Raw genomic sequence first — 21,484 nt, 5'->3', positions numbered from 1 at the left:
CGCGATCCGCCCGCGCCACCGCGTAATGTGCCTTTCGTATTCATCTTTATTCTTTAATATTCTGAACCAGCATCTGCCAGCACTCTGCCCTCAGGCGTCAGAATTTTTCCATGCGTTATTATTCAGCCCCAGATTGATCGTTCGGGTCCACTGCCGGCCCGGACACGCGAGCAAGCCAGCGCCGGCCAGCGCGAACACACTATCCACAATAATAATCCAGCCCAGGGGCCGCGGCGCCCGCGCTAACGCGGCCTAACAGCAGCAAGGGGCCCCCGTCCCTGGTCCTCGGAGCCCCTAACGCGCCCTCTCGCCGTCCCCCGGTCGCTAACGACCAAACGGCGCCCAAAGCCTGCCTGCTTAACTCCTGTCAGAGCCAATTTCCTTCGCCTAGCCCGTCAGCGGCGTGGCGAGATCGTCCTGTTCTCGACCCGAGATCATAATTCATCGCTAGTCCCGCTGCTAGCTCGACGGCCTCCTGGGTCTCTTGTCGTTCCGCAGCGCGCACCCGCTGGTCCTGGCTCCTGAACGAAGCCCAAACAGTTGGGACCGAGCCCAATTCATTCGATCGCCCCGACTCGATCTCTCTCCAGTTCTCCGTCTCCGTCCTCGTTCCTTCTTTTCCTTTTTTTTTCCCCCTCTGCTCCCTCTCTCCTGCCCCCCCGACCCTCGACGTCGCTCGAGAACGGTTGTCACTCCTTTGCTTGCTGCCTCTGCGCAGTCTTCGTCTTTCCTCTGTCTGTTATCCGCCCTTCCTTCGTTCCCTATCTCGTGCGTTCGTTATCGTCCCGTTTCCGCCGGGTCATATCCCAGTCTGGGCAATTACTCCACCGCGCCTTGCGCATTGTAATATTCTCTTGTCCGGCCCCAATCTTTCCTTTTCTTTCCTTTCTCGATCGTATTCGTATCATCGCAGTTGGAGAGCGGCTTTCGAGACGAAACCTATTTTTGTGGAATCCCGCCATGTGCATTCTATACAGTATGAGGCTTTGAGAAAGGCGTGCGACCTATATTCCTCCAGAGCGGGACCCTTGGTTCGTCATCGTCGTCTCTTCTACAGGTCAGTTGTTGGACCTGCTTCTATCTCTCGAATGCACCGCTCATTGATTTAGTCACTCGCTTGTGTCCTCCTTTCCCGCCGTCGTTGGCGATTACTAGACACCAGACCTGGTTTTCCTTTGTCTGCTCTTATTTTTTTTTACGGACCTGCGACTACTTTAATCACAACTGGACCAAAACGACTATCCGATTACAATCATGAATCGTTTCAGAAAGAACAAGAAGGGGAAGGACACCGTGGAGGATGTCGATGCCGTTCCTTCCCCTGTCTCGATGCCAAACCCCTTCAAGAAGAACAGCAAGAAAGAGGAACCGGAGCCTAAGCCCGAGTTTGACTTGGAAAACGCTCTGCCCTCAACGGACCAGTTCCGGACCAGTCTTCTCATGCCCAAGCTGTCAGCCCGTTTTAGTATGCTAAGAGAGCAAGATGATCCCACCACCAAGGTTGGAAAAGCCAATGACGATAGCGTTCTCTTTCCGAAGCGCGCTTCCCGGTTGAACCTCTTTGGTCACAACCCCAGCCTGTTGTCTGATATCGAAGAAGTATCCTCGATCAATGGTAGACCTTCCTTGGCCTTGGGGCGATCCGATTCGTATGTGTCGGACGGGACGGAAGATGACGAGTCCTATACTGGCAGTATCATGAACAGAAAGAGACCGACGGGAGAGGGCAATATCCTCTTCGGAGGGCGTCAGAAGGTTTACAAGGTCCCAGCCAATGCCTCCAGCTCCGAAGGCTTGAGGGGCCGCGCAGTATATGAGGATGATGTCACTCTCTCGGCCTTCCAGAGACTGAGGCTAAAAGAAAGGGAAGAAAAGCTGGCCGAGGAGACTGCCGACAGTCCGCAGGACTCGACGTCGCCTGATTTGGAAGAGGGCTCTCCCGCATTCTCGACCAAGCGGACGACCTCGTCGTCTACTACCTCGGGCAATTCCAATCGCCGTACCTCAACCGCGGCCACTTCGATCGATGAGCAGTCGAGCACAGGAAGCCAGCAGGCATCTTCGACCCTGGGCACCAGCAATAATACTCCCACGTCCCCTAACAAACCCAGCTGGCCGCCCCCGAACCATGTAGCCAAGGCTCGTCGCCTTTACGGGCAAGGTATCGCTCAGGCGGTGCAGGACCAACAATCCTCCACCTTGAGTCGACTGGAAAGCATCAGTCGACAACGGGCTGGAGCGGGAACCCCCGAAGTTCCTCGATTGAACCGCTCGTTCTCGAAGAGCACGACCAACCTTCAAGAGCGGCCGTCACGAATATCGCCCGTCCAGGCAGCGCCGGTTTACCAGGGCAACAGTCCTCCGTTGTCTGCGAACTCGCAGAAATCCAATGATGCCCATCATCAAGACAGTACGAACGGCACTGCTGGCTCGAATCCCGGGTACGGTTCGATGCCTCCGCTGAGTCCCCCGATGAGCGAAACAGAGGAGGCCGCCACCCTCGCAGCCGCCTTGCACCCCGATGACAGGGGGAAGGCGACGGCGATGGGGCTCTTCAATAAGCCCAGTACCCCGTTTGATGAGCAGCAGTACAGCCGTCGTCAGCTGCAAATGCACGAGGGCCGGAACACCCCTCCCTTGCGACGGCGCTCGCCTACCAACAGTGTGGTCCAGCCGGACGGTGTTACCCGGCCAAGGGGCCTCTCGAACACGAGTTATCGATCGAAGGCCGAGTCGGTTTCGTCTCGTTACAGCAGTGAAGCTCACCACAACGGTCCCGATTCCAGGGCGTCGAGCGTGAGGGACCCATCTCCGACCCGAGCCACGCATAACAGTTTCTTGATGAATCTCAGTGGCAGCGACTCGGAGGGCGACGCGGATGATGACGGTCCAGCGAAACAGGGACCGTCCGCCTCATCCCAGGCACCCGATGGCATCCATCCAGCCTTCCGGTCTCGCCCTGGTTCAAGGGAGTCGAATTATTCCCAGCAATCCGCCCGTGAAGTCCAGGACATCCCGGAAGTGAGATATTCGGACCTTTCTGATCTGAATACGATTGCAGTGAACCAGGCGACGGATGGTCTGCCATCCCCCATCCCGGAAGAGGCTTCGGATGAGAAGGCCCCCGATTCCCCCACGCTAGGGCCGTCGGGTCTGGGACTGAGTGGCTTGATTCGCACTCACCTGCGGCATGACAGTAATGTGTCGTCCATCTATCCTCCCCCGTCGCCGAGACTCCCAGGCCAGCCGGATCAACAGCACCCGGAGCCGCCTTCTCAAGAGCCGCACCCCCCTGCGAGCAGCCGTAGCAACGAGTCTGATGACTCAATGGGCCAGAAACCGGCGGCTGCCGAAGAGCATTGTGACCCTGCTCCGGCACCAGCAATCCAATCAGCAGCCTCGAGTTTCTCCATGAGGGCAAAGCAGCTACGCGATCAGGCTGCTGCCCTTCGCGAACAAAACGAATCGCGGGCCGGCTCTCGGGCAGAAAACCACGGGCAGTCCTGGCAGGATGAGCTCAAGCACATGCACAAGCGAGACGGAAGTACCGAGACACAGAAGGAGCGGGAGGAATTTGCCAGCGTGCTAGCAGAGCGAAGAAGGCGGGTCGAGGAGAACTTGAGGAACCTGGGGGACATCGAGAGCCGGTCAAGCAGCCCTGTTCCCGGGCGTCAGACCCCCGATCTCAGCCATGGTAAGCCCGGGAACGCATTTGCCATGCTCAAGAATCGGTCTGTCAAGCACAGCCCAATTGGCAAGCAGGACTCAAAGCAGGACCCTGCTCAACCAAAGGGCTTGAAGATGTTCGGACTTGGTGGCAGTAGTACGCCGATGAATGCGTCTACTCCGTCTCTCGTCTCGAGGGAAGAAGAGCCGGCGCACAGCCTGGGAAAACATTCCAACTCCAGTGCCCCTCATATCGCCTCTAGTCACGGTATTTCGTCCCGAGTGCGGTCCAGCCGGGAGGAGACTCGAGAATCCAGTTCAAGTCGAGGTCCTTCTCCGAATTCCTTTGGCAGTCGCCGAAGAGATCGGTCCAATTCCGCGTCTGGACGATCCAAGAGTCGGACGAGGCCTCGGGACGATCTGGGAATGGTCGCAGAGGATGCAGTCAGCCAATATGAGGGTCATCAGCCAGAAGATCATCAACACGGGCCCCGTGGGCCGCCGTCCGTTCCGGCGTCGGCTCGTCCATCGCTGGAATCCAACGATCGGACTAGCTATGAACGATCAGCTGGAAGGTACCGGAGCAACAGCCGCGCCGCAGCCCCGGGCTATTTCGACCTCGACTTCATTGGCGAGTCTCCCCGGCCTTCTCCCGTGACTCCTTATGCTGCGAATACGACGCCGCCATTGCCAGAGACCGACACAGAACCCTCCCGGCTATCTCCCTCGTCCACTATGCTTGCCAGTCTTGCCCAACGTAGCTCAGGAAGCAACGGCCTTCCCAAGAAAACGGTAGACAAGTCGCAGATATCGGAACCCACCTTTGTCTCGAGCACTTCGAACGTTCCTACCGTTGGTCTACCCCCGGGGGCCAGCCTCAGCAATGGCATGGAAGCGCCTCCCGTCCCTCCAATGAACCCACGAAGACGTCAAACCACCACACAGACCATCCTCAATGCTCTCAAGGGCGACAAATCTTCTGCATCGTCCGGCAAGGACAATGCGGAGGAGCGGAGTACCTTTGAGGATGACGACGATGAGAGGCGGTTTTTGTCGCGGCAGAGACTGCGAAAAACGTCCGGTGATCATCAACGTTCCGAAGGAGGAATGATCTAATGTGGCGGCCACAGCTTGGGGGGGAATTCTGTCCGTCGTTGCGCTTTTTCCTTTTATCTCTGTCAGTTCGACTGTCCTTCATGGCCTGGTTCTTCATGCTTTGCGTGTTCAAGAGTTTCGATTTGTTGATTCTTGTATCGGATATCTGTGGGTTCAGTCGCTCTGTGATTCGGTGTTATATACCTGGACCTGTTATTTTAGCGAATACATAGGATATCCTTTTTGTTATCATTATTCAAAATATAAATATTTTATGTGAACTGTTATGCTGTCGAAGTTGATTCCCACGACAGGTGCTTCTCTTAAGCAGTTCCAACTTCAGCCTGGTGTGCGTCGCTGCCTAGGCATCCATTAGCGACTCGGTAAGTCGACATCATATTGGCGTAGTCCAAGCCGACTCACGAAATCCTGATGTCGATGTACGCTTTTGCACAGAGCTGGGAAGATATTTTCTACTTATTGTTTCCCGTGGATCTCTGCTACCAGAACATCCCAGAGCTGACGTTTGGGTGGGATATCATCCCCCCCTTCCCCTACAGTTTCTTCATGTGGCCTCCAGAAACTATCGTGCTTCTGGTTTTGCAGCTACTCCTCGGATCATTTGCGTTCACATATGGATTGCTTGCGCTACATCTTTTCCACAATTTGACGGAGCTTCGCTCGTCAGCAGTGAGCAGGTCTCAAACCATACCTCACCTGAGCATTCTCGAAGATGCACAGCACGCCGCGGGAGTCGTGGTATGCTTGACTAGTCTTAGTTCTATTTCATAGAAGACGCCGCTGATAAGAGAGACGTGAATAATGGGCAGGGATTCTTCCTCTTCGCGTGGTCTACTATAGGGGGGTATCTCCGATTGATCCGTTCCAAATGCCTGCTGGTATTACTTGTGATTATTGATCTCATCGCAACAGCAGTTATCTGCTTCTCCTTCGCGACACGGACACGCTATCTTCCCAAGTCCATGCACCAGTGTCAGGATGCAATGACGTGGGGAGTCTCCGATGGAAGAAAAGACCACAAGACTCTATTTGAAGCCCTTGCGGTTTTAGTAGAGCCACCCGACCCATCGATCGCCATCAGCAAAATTGCTCAAGCTTTCTGTCGGGAGACGGTCTTTGTGCTGATTATGGAATCTTGTGTCCTGTGAGCGTTTCGCCACGGAAGCAGCCTCTTTTTTTTTTACTGACATCAGATGGATGTGACAGGGTCATAATGGTAGTCGTGTCTTTCTTGGGAATAGCTCAGATACTGAGCAAGTCAACACGCTACGATCTTCGCAGGCCGGAACTTGATCGTACGTTCCTGGGGCATTGCCCAAGCTGTTGGCATGGACGATGGCTCTGGCGGGCAGCGCATGATCGGCTTAAGAGAGTCGTACACCGTGCCAAAAGGAAGCCGCGTGGTAGCGTATGTTCGAGGGATTATGAGATGTCTGATTTACAGAAGTCTGGCACGATCACGGTGACCCGATCTCTGGAAGCCTTAGCGGTCACCAGGGCGCAGTCCAAGTCGCGCCTCGTGCGCCTGCTATCCGCGTATCCTTTTGTCGTTTGCCTCGCTGAGCACAGTCACCAGGTAGATATCCTGAATCTGGCCTTGACTTGTAAAGAGGCGTACCGAAAAGTCTTGGGATTTACCCGCAACGATCACCAATACATCGTTCAAAGAACATGCCCGGGATACACGACGTCCTGCTTTGGTTGTGGGATCAAAGTCTGTCAGGTAAGAATCTCGGTACTTGCTTGATATCACTTTTTTTTTTTTGTATTCTGACGACAAACGCAGGCATGCTGGGTAACCCTGCATGCTGGGAATCGCCGCTATTGGCATATCAAGCATCCTTCCGGGTGTGAGCCATTTTGCTCAAAGTGCTTCAACAACGGTCAAGTCCGGGTCCCGACGCGTCGATACTATACCTACTGCAAGTGTTCAAAGACAGACCACATAGTGTGTTCTAGCTGTGTTTGTATCTCGAAGGAAGACCCCGCTAGGCGGACTCCTTCTGGACGCGTATGCGCCAAGTGCAGGACTTCGAAGCCTGGCATACGGTGGTGGCGTTGCAAGTCGTGCGGGAAGGAATGTAATGATAAGAGCCATTTGTAAGTGTATAGGCTATGATACTTGTTCTCGAGTGGAGTAGTCTGTACGAAGTCGACGTTGAAGGAGCATATCTTATCTTAGATGATCGAAGAAATTCACTAGCTAGATTTTTCGTTTAGGTTTTCTGCTTTCACCTGAATGTCAGTCAGATAGAGTTGCTGTATTTTGCTGTTCTAGGCCAAGTTATGAATTTGCTACTTTAGACCTGTTGACTGTGATGAGATTTTCTGTCTGATGGCTTTCATCTCATATCCTCCATATACATCTGGTTTGTCATCACTGCTACCAGATTAATCATCCCAATTCACCACCACATGGAACTCCTTGCAATCAATCATGGTTGACGCAGTAACAACCATTCCTTCATGTGTCCTGGTTCAGCTTCTCTCGGCGCACTCCGGTCAAAACAACACAACACGTCTTCCTGCGGACACGGACACAGACGTGTCGCTGACTGATCAAGCTGTTATGGCAGAGTATATAATCTTCTTCTCGTCCACGTGGATGTTTTTGTTTTTGTTTCTTTCTTCTTCACTCCTCACTCTTCACCTCACTCTTCACCTCACTCTTGTCACGTGTCTTCACTGCCCTATCTCTCTCTTGTCATTTCATCTCATCTCGAGAGCACGTGAGACATCCATCCCATCTTTCTCTCGTTAAAAACTCTCCTCTACAGGATCTGCTTTGCCAAAGCACTGTTTTTGCTTCCTGTCTTGGGGGACGTCTGTCCTGTCTGTGAGCAGAAACAGTCTCCTCCTTACTGGGACGGCTCCACAGAGTCGTCGTTGCCTATTGCTTCGTGTCTTTGGCTGTGAAGGCGACTTGGTAGACCTCTTCTTCTTGTCCATTCATTCGTTGGTCCTTTCTGTTCTGTTTTGTGTTTTCTTTCTTGCGCGCCGCTGTCAGTCCCCTGCTCAACGGAGACAGTGACTTCATCTGCACATAGCCGGGATTCTTCTGCTTATTCTTACTTAGGTCTGTTTGACTTGGATCAGTCTACATCTATCTATCTATCTTCAATCACTGACAGACCTTTTTTTTTTTGTGGAGATAGCACTCGCTGAACTGAATATCACAACGATGCCTGACGAGACCGTCGCTTCTGACCTACGGCGGACGCAGTCAAGTCCTACTCTGCGATCGGCCTCCGAGGCCCCTGTCTGTCGAGCGCCTGAAAATAATGATAATAATAACAATGACAATAAAGAAGAGCCTCCTAAAAAGTTCAAGCGCAAGAACAAGAAGAAGCCCAAGCGCAGATCCAACGGCGTCTCCATCTCGAGCAGCAATGCGCTCAGCAATACGATTACTACTACGCCCGCGAGGCACAATCAGCTGGTGATTGTCAATGGTGCAGGAACTGCGACTTCGTACGAGAATCGGAGGACGAACGGGCTCGGTGGTGTGAATGGGCCACGCCCGTCTCCTATCTATACTGCGGCAATGACTGAGACTGGATATGGTAAATACTGTTCGAAGTCCCTGCTGAAACCTCTCAGTTCAATGTTTGCGCAACCTGACTGACAGTTGATTGTGTGCTGCTCAGTTACCGATCCCGCCTACCCACGCCACGCAGACGGCAATTTCAGTTCAGATGGCTCTTACGCCGTTTCCAATCGTCATGGCATGATGCCCGAGCCGAGCGTAGGGCCATACTGGTATCATCATGAAGGCGCTCATTCGAATGGCGGCGATATCCTGGGCGTTCCTGGTCCTTCCTACGCGCATCACAACCCTGTTTCCCCGCACAGGAGCTATACACCGTCGTACTTCCCATCGAATCCACCAGCGAACGGGTATTCGGCTCCGTCGTATCCTCATAGTCCGTCGTACCACCCAATGCATGGCTACATGTCGTATCAGCCTAGATACCACGCTCCGCATGAGCATGCGATGCCTGGTCCGGTGCCCTATTCCGGTCCTCCTTCATACCATTCCTCCTTTCCTGCGTACGGCCCTCCGCCTAGTAGCTGGAGCCCGGGTCCTCATATGCCGTATCACGAGAACGGACGGTATGAGAATCGCGGTGCAGAGCCCTCCACTTTTCCGCCTGCCAACTACGGCCTGAATATCTCTCCACAGACAATTCACGGAAGCCGCCGCCCGTCTTCGGAGCATGGCGGCAAGAATCACTCCGTGGACGTTCCCAAGCGCAACCAGCCGGAGGATGAGTCTGATGACGAATCAGAGTTGTCGGACACGAGCTCCAGCGAGACTGAGGCGGCCGAAACCTCGTCTGGAGACAATACGGGGGAAGACGATGCCGGCGGAAAAGTGGCAGCTGAGCCGGCAGCTGTGGTCCCAGAGACTGTTCCTGATGCGATTGTTTGTGTTGACGCTAACCCTGCTGAAGCTGAAGCTCAAGCTGAAGCTCAGTCCAATGTCGCCGCTGATGTTAGTGCTAAAGCTGATGACAATGCCAGAGCTGATGCTGTCGCTAATGTTGTCGCTAATACCAATGTTGATGTTGATGCTACTGCTGGTATCGATACTGATGCTAACGCGACAGCCAACGCTGACGAGACCGATTCTCCCTTTCACATCCGCCTGGCTCTGTGCAGCTTCTTGGAGGTCTTGCCGCTGACGGAGCACCTCCTCCGCTCCTTCGAAGGGGAGCAATTCACCGACGCGCAGATCGTGCTGACGTCGATGGAGAACATGTTCTATCCGATCACGTTCCGGGTTCACCAGGTGCTCATGGCGCAGAGCCCGGTGCTCGCGTCGATCTTAAAGAGAAAAGCCGCATTCGAGCAGAAGAACGCCATCAACGTCATCTCCGGGAGGAAATTCTGTCTCGCACGAGCATTCGAGACGGCTCTGCAGAACCTGTACGGACTGCCGCTGGTGGACGGACCGCGGCTGAAGCAGCTGACGATGAAGGCGCTCGGCTGGGAGGGCTGCCCCGTCGAGATCGATTCGATCAAGAACAAGGGCGCGACGATCGATTTCGCCATCTGCTACGGCGTATCGGGCGCCTTTCTACACAACCGCGAAATCCTCGAGACGGGGTTCAAGCTGGTGATCGAGCTGATCGAGTGGGACACGCTGCAGCTGGCGTTGCAATTCGGGCTGTTTGCGGCGGACTTTCTCGTCAGCTACGACAGCAATGCCTCTTCTGAGCGTCCTCCCCAGCGCAATAATAATAATACGAATCGCCGGGGCAAGAAGGCCAACACAGCGCCGGACGTGAAGGCACCCCCGATTCACGACAATCTCAACAAAGAGGTGCTTGAGGTGTGGGCGCCCAAGGTGGTCAGCGCCGCGCTGCAGTTCATGATCCGCAGCCTGCCGACAGTCTTCCACTTCGACCGACTGGCGCAGGCGACGTCGATGCCGGACCGCATCCCGGCGGACCTGCGCACGGTGCCGGGGTCGATCCTGGCGAACCCCAAGCTGGCGTCGGTCAAGTTCGGGTCGATGGGGTCCGCGAGCGAGCAGAAGCCGAGCCGGGAGTGCACGCTGGCGTCGGCCGTGTTTCTGTCGCTGCCGTTTGAGCGGCTGCGCGAGGCGTTTGGCATCATGCGGCAGCGGCGGGTGTTAGGGCTGGACCTGGTGCGAGCGATTCTGCAGGAGCGCGAGGAGCGGCGGCTACGGGCGCTGCAGGCGTACGCGAAGAAAAACCCGAAAATAAGAAACGAAGGAGACTACCCGGCCGAGCTGAAGGAGCTGGGATACGAGGAGTACGTGGTCCGGCGCGAAAGCCAGGTCCGCGAGGGCGACAAGCTGCGCGACGTGGTCATCTTCCACGACTTTTCGCTCGAGCGCGAGTGGAAAGGTTACGGGTGGACGGTGGCTGCGACAGCGGGGGAGGATCGAGCCGATCGACTGGTGAGGAAAAAGTCGACCTAATACATACATACATACATACATACATACATGAATACATGTATCCAGGGGGAGTTGAGTGATTGGCAGGGAGATGTCACGTTTACAATTGACGACAGGAGACGAGACCTACGACAGACAGATAGGCACGTTGGCGTTGAGTTGCATTTCATTTCTTGCAATTCCTGGACTTGTCAGGCATGATCGATCGAGTGTACGAGTATATTATGTTCACTTGCAGCTGGAGTTTAATTGTTCTGAATTGTTCTGAATTGTTCTGATTGTCTGGTTGTCTGGTTTGTTCTGGTTTGTTCTGGTCTGTTTTGTCTTGTCTTGTGTCTGTTTCGTGTTTTTTTCTTTCTTGAGATTTGTACTATCTGCTTTTTTTCCAGGCACGATCTTCTTTCTCTGCTTTGCTCTTTTCTTTTTCTTTCTTTTGATCTTTTTTTTCTCTTTTCAGGTCTGTAAGAGTTTGAACAATCTGTTTCGCTTGGCATGGGTATACAGGTAGTGTTACGACATGACTACAGAGTGATTACTAGCTAGGTTATGCAGGTAATTAGGTAGGGAATGCCGTGATGAATTCAGTTCAGTTCTTTTTTCTTCCCCATAGGTATGTACTAGGGTTCATTAGGGTTCATTAGGTAGGTACCTAGGTAGGTTACAGGTATGATGATATGGTATAGGTACGGTATTATCCTGCTATGCTACCTTGAAGAAAGAAAAAAATCTACTTTCTATGGAGTAGTAGTATTGTATTTGTGTATTCTACTCTGTATGTACTGTACATACAGCTGGTGCATTTAAGAGAGAATAATTAATTAATTTATTTATTTATTGATGGATTAGTTAATTAATTGGTTGATTGCCCGGTGTGGGTTTTGCTTGATTTGACAGACTTGACAGACTTGACTTACTTGACTGACTCGACTGACTCGACTGACTTGACGCGAAGAGCGAATGAATCTAATCTGTTAGCGAGACTATTCAGATGGCATAGATGTAGTTAGTTATGTAGGTACGTAGGTAGAGGTATTCATTGTCTATACTACTACTGTATACTAGACAGTAGTACTGTTACTGAACAGGCTGAGCTGAGCTGCCTGCAGTAGTAGTACAGAGTAAGTATCCTGCCGTATACCATATACAGTAATAATATACAGGGTTATCCCTGGCTACTTATTAGGTACCTAGTTGGTGCTTTTGCACAGGCTACTAAGTATTATACCTGCCAACCAACCGATCGACCGACCAGGACGTCGGCCGGAATAAATAGCTAATTATTAATATTAATGCTACTGCTGACTTGACTCGTGGCCGTCTCATAGGTACGGAGTACCTATAGTGGTTATTGGTTATTTAAAGGACGTCGATCTTTCTTTTCTTTCTTTCTATCGGTCTATCGGACTGTGTTTTTTTTTTCTGATATTAGTTATTTATTATCGAAATTCAAGTTCATGTTCATGTTCATTCGTATTATTGTTTCTTTCTTTCTGTGCATAACTGTATATACAATCTTGCTGTACTGTATATATAATATAGATAGACCCACATGAGTGATTTTCCATATTCGGAAATATACTTATCTCTATCTATTAATCTTTATCTATGTCTATGACATGCTGCATGCACCTCTCTTTTCTCTTGTCTATATATATAATAATATATAATAAGACTGTCACTCACTCACTCACTGGCAACTTACCTACCTACCTAGCTACCTACCTAGGGAATACTTGCGCGCCCTGCTCCGCCTGCAGATTGTTTGTTTGCCTGCCATCAGGTTGCTGCAATGCTGATCTTGACCTGGAGGGGAGAGAGAGAGAGAGAGACGCACGTCCAGCATCTGCAGTATTACCTACCTGATTACTATTAGTTTTAGCTTTTTTTTTTCAGTTTTTTTTGCTGGGCTTTGTTCAGTCCATGCCCATGGACTATTACTAGTAAAATTACTAGTAAACTGTAAACAGTAGACAGTAAATAAATAATTAGACGCCTGTATAGACGGTAGACAGTGTCCAGCCAGTCCAGGTCTGAGGTCAATGGAAACAGACGATCGATCGAATCGCCGACCCATGCATGAATCGAGTTGAGATGCGATGATTGATTATTTGATTCGATTGATTAGATTAGATTAGGTTAGGTTATCTACCTAGGTACCTACCGAACGTAGGCAGGGGATTTTTTTTTTTGAAAAAAAAAAGATAGAAAGAAAGAAAGGGAGGATGTTCAGTTCTGATTGCGGTTGACTTGTTGAAATATATGTACAATATCCTTACATATCACTTGTAATATCAACCTAAATATAAATATGGCAAACAGCGAATTGAAGGGATTTTTCAATATCAAAACAGAGTCACCAAATAGGTCCACTACTAGCATGTTTCCTTCTCTTGCTTTGCAGCAGCTGCCGCCGCTGCATTACTTTCCACCCCCGCCAAACTTCCATCCGAATCGATATGGCGCAGCTTCCGCGCTACTTCCGACGTCATGCGGTCGTCGATGCTGCGCGTCAAAAAGGCCGCGATCGTGGCGACGCCGCCAAACGCAATGCCCGCTAGGTACACCGTTTGAAACGACCTCGAGTACGCCGTCTGGAGCGCGTCACCCACAGCTGCCGCGATTTGCGCCGTCATGTGCGGCACCGACTCCAGCGCCGTGCTGGCCCCCGCCGTCACGGCTTTCAGCAGCGCTGGCATGTCGGATTCCGGCAGGCCTGCGTTGAGTGCTGCCGCCGTCACTGTCGGTGCTAGCTCCTGCTTGATGCGCCCCTGCAGGATCGAGACGTAGATCGCTGTCGCGATCGTCCCGGAGACCTGCTTCAGCGATCCGAGAAGTCCACTCGCCAGACCGATGTCCTGCGGATCGCATACCAGCGCGGACATGATGATTGAGACCATCTCTTGACAGCCGACGCCTAGGCCGCCCAGGAAGGTGAACTATTATCAATGTCAGCAGAAACCAACGAAAAAGAGAGTTTGTGAGTGAGTGAGAGAAAAGCCAGGCTCACCGCAACTCCGTACGACCGCCGGTGCTGGTTGACCGATGCCATCGCGCCCATGAACGCCGTCATGAACACGGTCGCGCCAAACAACTGCCATCGCGCATGCCCGAGCGGCTTCATCAACACGCCAGACAGGATCTCTCCGAGGACGACGCCACAGCCGACGGTGGACTACATCGTCAGTACATGTATACAGGCCATACGGATATGCTAAACTCACCGCAAGCCAGCCCGCTTCAACCGCGTCGCTCGGATAGAGGACCGCAATCTCCTGCGGCCACAGCACGTTCATGGAGAAGTAGATCATGGTGCCCACGCAGGACGCCACGCTGACGGCCAGGTAGTTTTTGTTTTTGAGGATCTTGGTCGGCAGCAGCGGTTGTTCCGGATGGGCAAATACCTCTGTTCAAGTTAGCAGCTGACAAAAAGGAAGCACGGGCAGCCTACCGTAGAGGACGAACGCAACCAGCGATACGAATCCTACGACCAGCGTCGCGATGACATGGGACGAATCCCACGGGTAGGAATTCCCGCCCCATACTGTCATCATCAGCGAGTCGCTCAAGCAGATCGTAACGATGTGCTGTACTTACACAATCCCAGCATAACTAGAACCAGCCCCCCAGAGTACAATACGAAACCCACATAGTCCATCTTCTTGACCTGCTCCCAGCGCGACACGTTGCGCTGCAGCTGGCTGTACCCCGGCGGGAAGTAGAAAAACAAGAACAGCAGCGCCGACAGCCCGCAGCTGATAACGTTGAGGTAGTAGTTCCAGCGCCAGCGCTGCGCCGTGTTCTTGACGAACAGCTCGGCAATCAGCGGCCCAAAGGCGGCGAACGGCAGCACGGCGACGAACAGGCCGCTGTTGACGATCGGCCGGTACTTATTGGGCACGAGCTCGGACACGACGAAGGTGAAGGTGAGCTGGTTTGCGGCGGCCAGTCCCGTCAGGACGGAGCCTCCGATCAGAGTGGGAATGTTCTGGGCGCGGCCGCAAACGAGGGCACCGACAAAGCCAATCGTCTGGCCACCGATGAGGAAGTATCGTCGTCCGAGAACATCGCCCAGCCGGCCGACCAGGAGGAGGCCGACCTGCAGTCGATTAGCCGCATTCTATTCGATGATTCGACATACTTACCCCGCTGACAAGGGTGTAGGCGGTCGAGATGAGAACGTAATTCGGATCTGGACCGATATCCTCGTTGATGATGGACAAGGTGTTGGCCTAGACGAGCATTAAACCTGACGCCATGCGCACTCGAGAAATTGAGGACGCACCGGCAACACAAACCCCAGATACAAGCTGATGGCCATCAAGCAGACGCCCGCGATCGACGCGATGAACTTGACGCTGCGGTAGTAGCCATGGGGGAGATCCTCGAGATGCAGCACGCGGGGATAGTCTTTGTCGTCGAGCGCCATGTCGCGAGCCTCACAACCGCGCGTTCAAAATAAGCACTGTAGTTTATCTGCAGTAAAGCGACTGCTCCGCCATGCACCTGCAGACTGAGACGAGTCGAGGCTACCAGAGAGTAATGCAAGTAAGATCTGAGGAGCTAGGAGAGATGCAGAATCTGATCTTTGGCTAGTGCCGCGAAGGAGGGGCTAGCGACGCTCGACATGAGGCAGGATCGGGGCAATCATAACCCGGCGTGACAAGAATTGGCACGGTGTAGGACAAGACTAGACCCCTGTCTAGTGCACGTCTAGGCGATTCATGTCTGCATGTCGCCATGTCCTTGGCGCATGCACGGTCCAGGGAGCTTAACAGGACAACACGACCAGGATCAGACAGACTCCTTTCCAACAATTTTCACGTATTAGGAAATAAACATGCCTGGCAACCCAGATGCCTGTATCGAAGGGCATAGTCATGTTGGAGACAGGAGAGCAAGACTTGAGCACGGAGTCGAGTCTTTGACTTGATCCTACCACGCCAACAGCCAATCAGATCGCTGATCAGCGCGAGCAAGACATCCAAGAAAAGGGACGAGCGAAGAAAGGGGCCTGGAGCAGAATGATCAGTAATTGACAAAATCAACATTGCAAGAGATAATACCGTAATCCTGCCATGCTTCAATTTTGTCACCACCAGATCATCTCTCCACTCGAATGATAAGATGATCCCGCTCCACTGTACGGAGTATCCTCTGCGGACGGAGGATGGAGGACGGAGATGGGGTGCGGACTTCTTCTCCACTCACAAAGAGTGGCGGATCGTCGCGGGCCGCCAAGCCAAGATCACGCGGAAATCATACCCGTCCACTACGGAGTAGATATCTATCTATACCTACCTATCCTGTAGCTACAGTACTCCGTATGGCTATTCTATAAGCTACGTTATGCAAACATGGCCGTAGGACTCTGACCTACAGCATAGTGTGACATGGCAACCAGCAGTATGGGGACTATTCTATTATTAATCCATATCATGCTTATCTTGTAGGGAGGTAAGCACACCTCCCTGCTAGTCAACAAACAGATATAAATATTATTCTGTAAATAGGGGCGTACTTTCCTTACGTACTCCGTATATAAGTTCTTTTTTGGTGCCCACCACTCTCCGATTCTTGACCTCCTAGTCCAATTGTGCAGAGTACTCCGTATACGGATAGCAGTAAGCACAGTTGGCACTTTGACAGGTCTCCCAATCTGCAACATTGCTGATATTGCCTTACGAAAGAGGTAGAATCTGCCGCATCACTTCTTTTTTTTTCTTTTCATCTTGCGAATCGATTGACAAAATCAACGGTCGATCTAGTAGAAGGGGTGTAACCTGCAGTATTGATTGACTCAGGGACTCAAAGTCGACAGCATGAGACGCTTTTCCAGCAGCTAGGAGGAGATTGCATAATTGAAATTCTATGTCAGTAGTACGTACGTACATACATGTAATCTGCAGTACACCGTCCGAACCTGTGGTCCTTCCTTCCTGATCCAGGGGATTCTCCTCTCCGGGCCGAGATCCGAAACCCCGGAACCGTGGGAATTTGAAAGGAAAGAACCCGTGGAAAGACAGACCCCTTTCCTCTTATGGAAGGTAGGTTCCTTTCCCCTGGTAACGGGTATTAATAATTTACCTCCCTACCTTAGGTAATTACCTAACTAAGGGTCTTCCAAGGGACCAACCGTTCGCAATTGCCGATTTGGCGGTGAACTTACTTACGCGTAAACCTTGGTCATGTGGCTTCATAGTACCGGCTAGGTGGCTAAGTGGCTTGCTTAGTACCTATGGTAGCTGTAGCTGCTAACCAGGTTGTTGGGACGCCAATAGTACTATCACTACTGTGCCATCAAGTTGAATTATAGAAGTGAATTCTACAGGAGAGGTCAGTGCCCAACAGTCTACGTGGTTACCTATGTATGGACGAATGCCAGATGAAAACTCAATTATTAGGACTTTTCTGTCGTGTCGAATGATTTTATCCCATGACCGTAGCAATGCATGCCCGAAACATGAAAAACAAAACAAAACAAACAAGGCAAAAAGGAAAACAACAAAAGTTCAGCACAATTCAGCAGTTTGGGTATCGTAAACAATCTTCATCTCATTTCCTTCCCAACTCCCGTCTACCATTTGATGACTTTCTTCGGGAAGTACTCGTCGATCAACTCCTGGTAGTACGGCTTCAGCTCCTCCACATTCGGCGGGTCATCGCTCTTGCTGTACAGGTCGTACGGGTTAAAGGCCTGCACCGCCTTGAGCATCTCCTTGTCGTGCTCGTTCATCAGCTCGTGGTACGCGCCCGCCCGGTGCCACGGGTAGAACGAGTGGTAGCGGATCATGGCCAGAGCCTCCGGCGGCAGCGTCGACTGGTCCTTGACCACGTGGTACAGGTACTCGTCGTGGCCCCACGACAGCATGACGTTGTCTAGACCGCAGCCTGGGGTGTAGATGCCGAACTTGGTGTCGTAGATCGGGTGACCGTAGTCGGGGTTGTCCTTGAACGACTCGCGTCCGTAGATGATCCGGTCATCGAAAGCGCAGCCCACAGGGAACGTGTCGCCAACGACATCCCACTGGCCCTGCGCGTCGAAGAAGTAAAGCAGCTTGCCCAGGTCGTGGATCAGGCCCGTCAGCTGCATCCATCTAGGCTTGCCGTCGCGGCGGATGGCCTCAGCGGTCTGGAGCGCGTGATCGATCTGGGACAGTTCGGTGTCGGGGTCCGACTCATCGATGAGGGTGTTCAGCTTCTCAATCGCCTCCCACACGGTCATTTCGGCGCGAGTCTTGGAGCGGAACTCGTTCCGAGCCTTCAGGTTGAAGGCGACCGTCTGCTTGGTGTGCTGCTCCTTGTAGAAGTTCTTGACACGGTCGCACGCCTCTTCGTACTGGCGGAACTGCGACTTGTCCTTGTTCTTGTCGAATTCGGTCTCATCGTAGAGGCCTCGCTCCTTCTGCTCCTTCTGCATGTTCGCCTTGAGGACATTGACAGTGTCAATCTTCTCAGAGATGTCCTCTAGGGCGTGGCCATCGCGCTTCTGGAAGGTTGGCTCAATGGCAACGGGCGCCATGGTGTCGACTGTAATGGCGAAAGACTGTCTAGCAAACAGATGTCAAGAGGGTATCAAACAAGTGAAAGGATGATTGAGCAGAGAGGCGAATGCGCTCAAGAAGCGATGGACTGGTGATTTGAAGATGACAGAGCTACATCCTGAGCAGGACTCGACTTATATACGCTGGCATCGACGGAACCTAGATTCCATCGATCCACCTTTGCTATTCTCGACGGGTCACTCCGCGTGATCCATGGTGAATGGAATGCCCTTCCCGCCAGGAAGGATCGACCCGGTGGCAATCATTGACAGGCGAGCCAAAACCCGAGACATACGGTGTGACTGGGGTCGTGACCGACAGTTTGTCTGGATGGCATGGCAAGAATCCGCGTCGAGACCGATCTGGAGGAAAAAACAGCGAGATCTGGGGAAGTTGGGGCTGAAGGTAAAATGGTTTCCGAACCGCCAATCAGTTGGCCTCGTCGGCAACGGCAGGGCCTGGGCTGGGCATTACCCGATCCGTCACCAATTTCCGACTGGAATGTGATTGAACAGGTGGGAGAGCTGTTTCTGACTGCTGTGTTGTCAGCAATTGACGTGGACAAGTCGATTCTGCTGGCGGTGTTTCACTGTAGGAGTTGTCGGAGTTTGTCTCCATTATGTAAGTTGTAACTTTTCATCCCGTCAAGCCCTACGGGTTTCCGTCCCGTCGGAGCCTACGTTATCTACTCGATATACTTCCCAGGCGGGTTTCTCCCATACTACATTCCTCATCATATTCTTGCAGTAGGTAGTCTCATCTGTACGGAGTAGGCCGGCCAACAAATTCCGTATTCCTTGCTGTATCTTTTTTTTCTCCTTTTTTTCCCTCCTTTTTCCCCATAATTTTCGTAGGATGACAAGGCACGTGACGACGCAATGACGGAACTTAATTTGTACTATTTATAGTAAAGTCAGCTGATCTGGAGTAGTCACCTGACTTACCCCTTTTTCTGGAAAAAAAACTACTCCGTATTTGGAACGGAGATGGTCACATGGCAGAAGTTGCTCAGGTACCATACGGATCCCCGGGGTCTGGACTCTGGAACTACCGTTGATCGACGGTCTAGACGTGAGAAAATAAATATACTCGCTATACTATATGAAAAAAATCATGACTTTTTTTTCTTGAAAAAAAATAACCTTTCCCTTATTCTCCTGACTAATATTTGACTACTACGGAGTAATTTTCCACAATGAATGATTTATTTGAGAACGGCTGGACTCAAAGTACAGCTTCTACGGAGTACTTTTTAAGAAGAAAATGAGGTTTTCATTATTATTTCTATGCTGCTCTAACTAGGCGATCTAAACTGTCTAAATTTTTGAGGTTGTAGTTAAGAGATATTATGAAGCTTATTCTGGTGCTGCCAAAATCTAACATTTCTTAAAGTCTAACGTTTTTACAAAAATCTAAAATTACGTAATAAAAACCATCAAATAACTATTTTTAGACATTGTTTTGTAATGAGACGGTTTATAAACCTGCAAAGTGGTTAAAAAAACACTTAAATTCCGTCAAAAAATGGTTTTTTGTTTTAAAAAAGCCGGCTACTGCTCACCTTTCGGGGTTTACTCCGTCAGCACTTTATACTCCGGAGTACACAATTTTTCCGTCCTCCGGACCTGACTCTGATTGACGGATAATCCCCATGAACCCTACGGAAACCCTACGGAGTACCCCTGCCAGGCCCTTTCATAGGTGGACATCCGTGGGGGTCGCACTCCGTGGGAGGGACTCTCCGTGGGGCGTGGGGGTCAGTAGCCGATGTAGACCACCGCGACGCGGGGCAGAGGGGAAAGGCTTCACATAAGCAGTATCTCGAACAATTATCCCTCGTTTCTGATTCTTTCCTCCTCTTGCCAGCTTTCATTGATTGGTGTTCCTTAACAGTAGAATATACCACCATGGCTGTCTCAGACACGCGCTTCAAGCTCAACACGGGCGCGGAAATCCCCGCCCTGGGACTCGGTAAGAGCGTTCTTTCATTTACCTATCTGGCCGATCATGCTGACGCTCCCTAGGAACCTGGCAGTCGTCCCCCGAAGAAGTCCAGAATGCAGTCTTCCACGCCATCAAAGTGGGCTACCGCCACATCGACACGGCCTTCTGCTACCAGAACGAGGAGGCTGTTGGCAAGGGAATCCGCCAGGCCATTGACGCCGGCATCGTGAAGCGGGAGGACCTCTTCGTGACGACCAAGCTGTGGTGCACGTACGCCCGCCGGGTCCAGGAGAACCTGGAGCTGAGTCTGAAGAATCTGGGGCTGGACTACATCGATCTGTATCTGGTGCACTGGCCGGTGTACATGAACCCGAATGGTACAGTCGTCTGTTTACTCGCCGTCGAACTGCAAACCGAGTCCTGACATTGTCTAGGAAACCACCCCCTCTTCCCCAAGCTGCCTGACGGCTCCCGCGACCTGATCCGCACCCACAACCACGTCGATACCTGGAAGGACATGGAAAAGCTCCTGGACACGGGCAAGGTCAAGGCCATCGGCGTGTCCAATTACAGCAAGAGGTACCTGGAGGAGCTTCTTCCGCACGCGTCCGTCGTGCCGGCCGTCAACCAGATCGAGAACCACCCGGCGCTGCCGCAGCAGGAGATTGTCGATTTCTGCAAGGAAAAGGGCATCCACGTGACGGCGTACAGTCCGCTGGGCAGCACGGGCAGCCCGCTGATGTCGGCTGATGCGGTCGTCGAGGTGGCCAACCGGAAGGGTGTGAGCCCGGCAACAGTGTTGTTGAGTTGGCACAGTACGTATCGTCATATCCAAATAAACGTCAGGATACCTGCTAACATTTTTCCCTAGTTGCCCGCGGCTCCTCCGTCCTGGCCAAGTCAGTGAATCCCGCTCGCATCGAAGCGAACCGCAACCTGGTGAAACTCGACGAGGCGGACATGGCCACGATCGCCAAGTACTCGGACGAGCTGTTAGCCAAGAAGGCCTTCAAACGGTATGTCGACCCTCCGTTCGGCGTCGACTTTGGATTTCCGGACAAGTCGTGGTGAGCACGTCATCCAGCTTGGATCTGGACCGGAATGAAGAAATATGATGAATGGAGCAAGTAAATACTGTAGATGTGACGACATGTAGATAGAGCGAAATATATTCTTTTATTTTTTTATTTTTTTATTTATTTATTTATTTATTTAGACCAGAGTGTTTGATCAGTATAAATTTAGCAAAAGAAAGCAAGAAAAAAGACCAGTTTGACCAATCCTGATA

General features: G+C 51.9%; 6 protein-coding genes across 6 annotated transcripts; 4 read left to right on the top strand and 2 right to left on the bottom strand.

Moving 5' to 3' along the window:
- Positions 1-1,254: 1,254 nt before the first annotated feature.
- Positions 1,255-4,782, top strand: T310_4738 (uncharacterized protein; the record flags this gene model as incomplete). The annotated part of the gene is made up of 2 exons (XM_013472390.1): positions 1,255-1,649; positions 1,707-4,782. The coding sequence occupies 2 exons, from the start codon at positions 1,255-1,257 to the stop codon at positions 4,780-4,782; spliced, it is 3,471 nt and encodes a 1,156-aa protein (XP_013327844.1).
- A 1,213-nt stretch (positions 4,783-5,995) lies between these two features.
- T310_4737 (uncharacterized protein) lies at positions 5,996-7,118 on the top strand (the record flags this gene model as incomplete). Its single annotated transcript, XM_013472389.1, has 5 exons — positions 5,996-6,077; positions 6,135-6,505; positions 6,569-6,632; positions 6,742-6,882; positions 7,003-7,118. 5 exons carry the CDS (start codon positions 5,996-5,998, stop codon positions 7,116-7,118), a joined length of 774 nt encoding a protein of 257 aa, XP_013327843.1.
- An 845-nt stretch (positions 7,119-7,963) lies between these two features.
- Positions 7,964-11,820, top strand: T310_4736 (uncharacterized protein; the record flags this gene model as incomplete). The annotated part of the gene is made up of 8 exons (XM_013472388.1): positions 7,964-8,345; positions 8,430-10,711; positions 10,778-10,901; positions 11,255-11,263; positions 11,343-11,352; positions 11,395-11,483; positions 11,606-11,713; positions 11,774-11,820. 8 exons carry the CDS (start codon positions 7,964-7,966, stop codon positions 11,818-11,820), a joined length of 3,051 nt encoding a protein of 1,016 aa, XP_013327842.1.
- A 1,263-nt stretch (positions 11,821-13,083) lies between these two features.
- T310_4735 (Siderophore iron transporter) lies at positions 13,084-15,137 on the bottom strand (the record flags this gene model as incomplete). The annotated part of the gene is made up of 6 exons (XM_013472387.1): positions 13,084-13,647; positions 13,732-14,114; positions 14,160-14,252; positions 14,306-14,807; positions 14,854-14,940; positions 14,994-15,137. The coding sequence occupies 6 exons, from the start codon at positions 15,135-15,137 to the stop codon at positions 13,084-13,086; spliced, it is 1,773 nt and encodes a 590-aa protein (XP_013327841.1).
- Positions 15,138-17,285: 2,148 nt separating this feature from the next.
- On the bottom strand, positions 17,286-18,230 carry T310_4734 (Inositol oxygenase; the record flags this gene model as incomplete). Its single annotated transcript, XM_013472386.1, has 1 exon — positions 17,286-18,230. The coding sequence occupies one exon, from the start codon at positions 18,228-18,230 to the stop codon at positions 17,286-17,288; it is 945 nt and encodes a 314-aa protein (XP_013327840.1).
- A 1,929-nt stretch (positions 18,231-20,159) lies between these two features.
- Positions 20,160-21,482, top strand: T310_4733 (Alcohol dehydrogenase (NADP(+)); the record flags this gene model as incomplete). The annotated part of the gene is made up of 5 exons (XM_013472385.1): positions 20,160-20,223; positions 20,277-20,573; positions 20,631-21,011; positions 21,068-21,212; positions 21,413-21,482. The coding sequence occupies 5 exons, from the start codon at positions 20,160-20,162 to the stop codon at positions 21,480-21,482; spliced, it is 957 nt and encodes a 318-aa protein (XP_013327839.1).
- Between the last annotated feature and the right edge of the window lie 2 nt (positions 21,483-21,484).

Source organism: Rasamsonia emersonii (genome assembly GCF_000968595.1).
Source record: "Rasamsonia emersonii CBS 393.64 chromosome Unknown ctg1118621760155, whole genome shotgun sequence".
NCBI classification, from domain to species: Eukaryota; Fungi; Ascomycota; class Eurotiomycetes; order Eurotiales; family Trichocomaceae; genus Rasamsonia; species Rasamsonia emersonii.
This window is presented reverse-complemented; position numbering and strand designations above follow the sequence as displayed.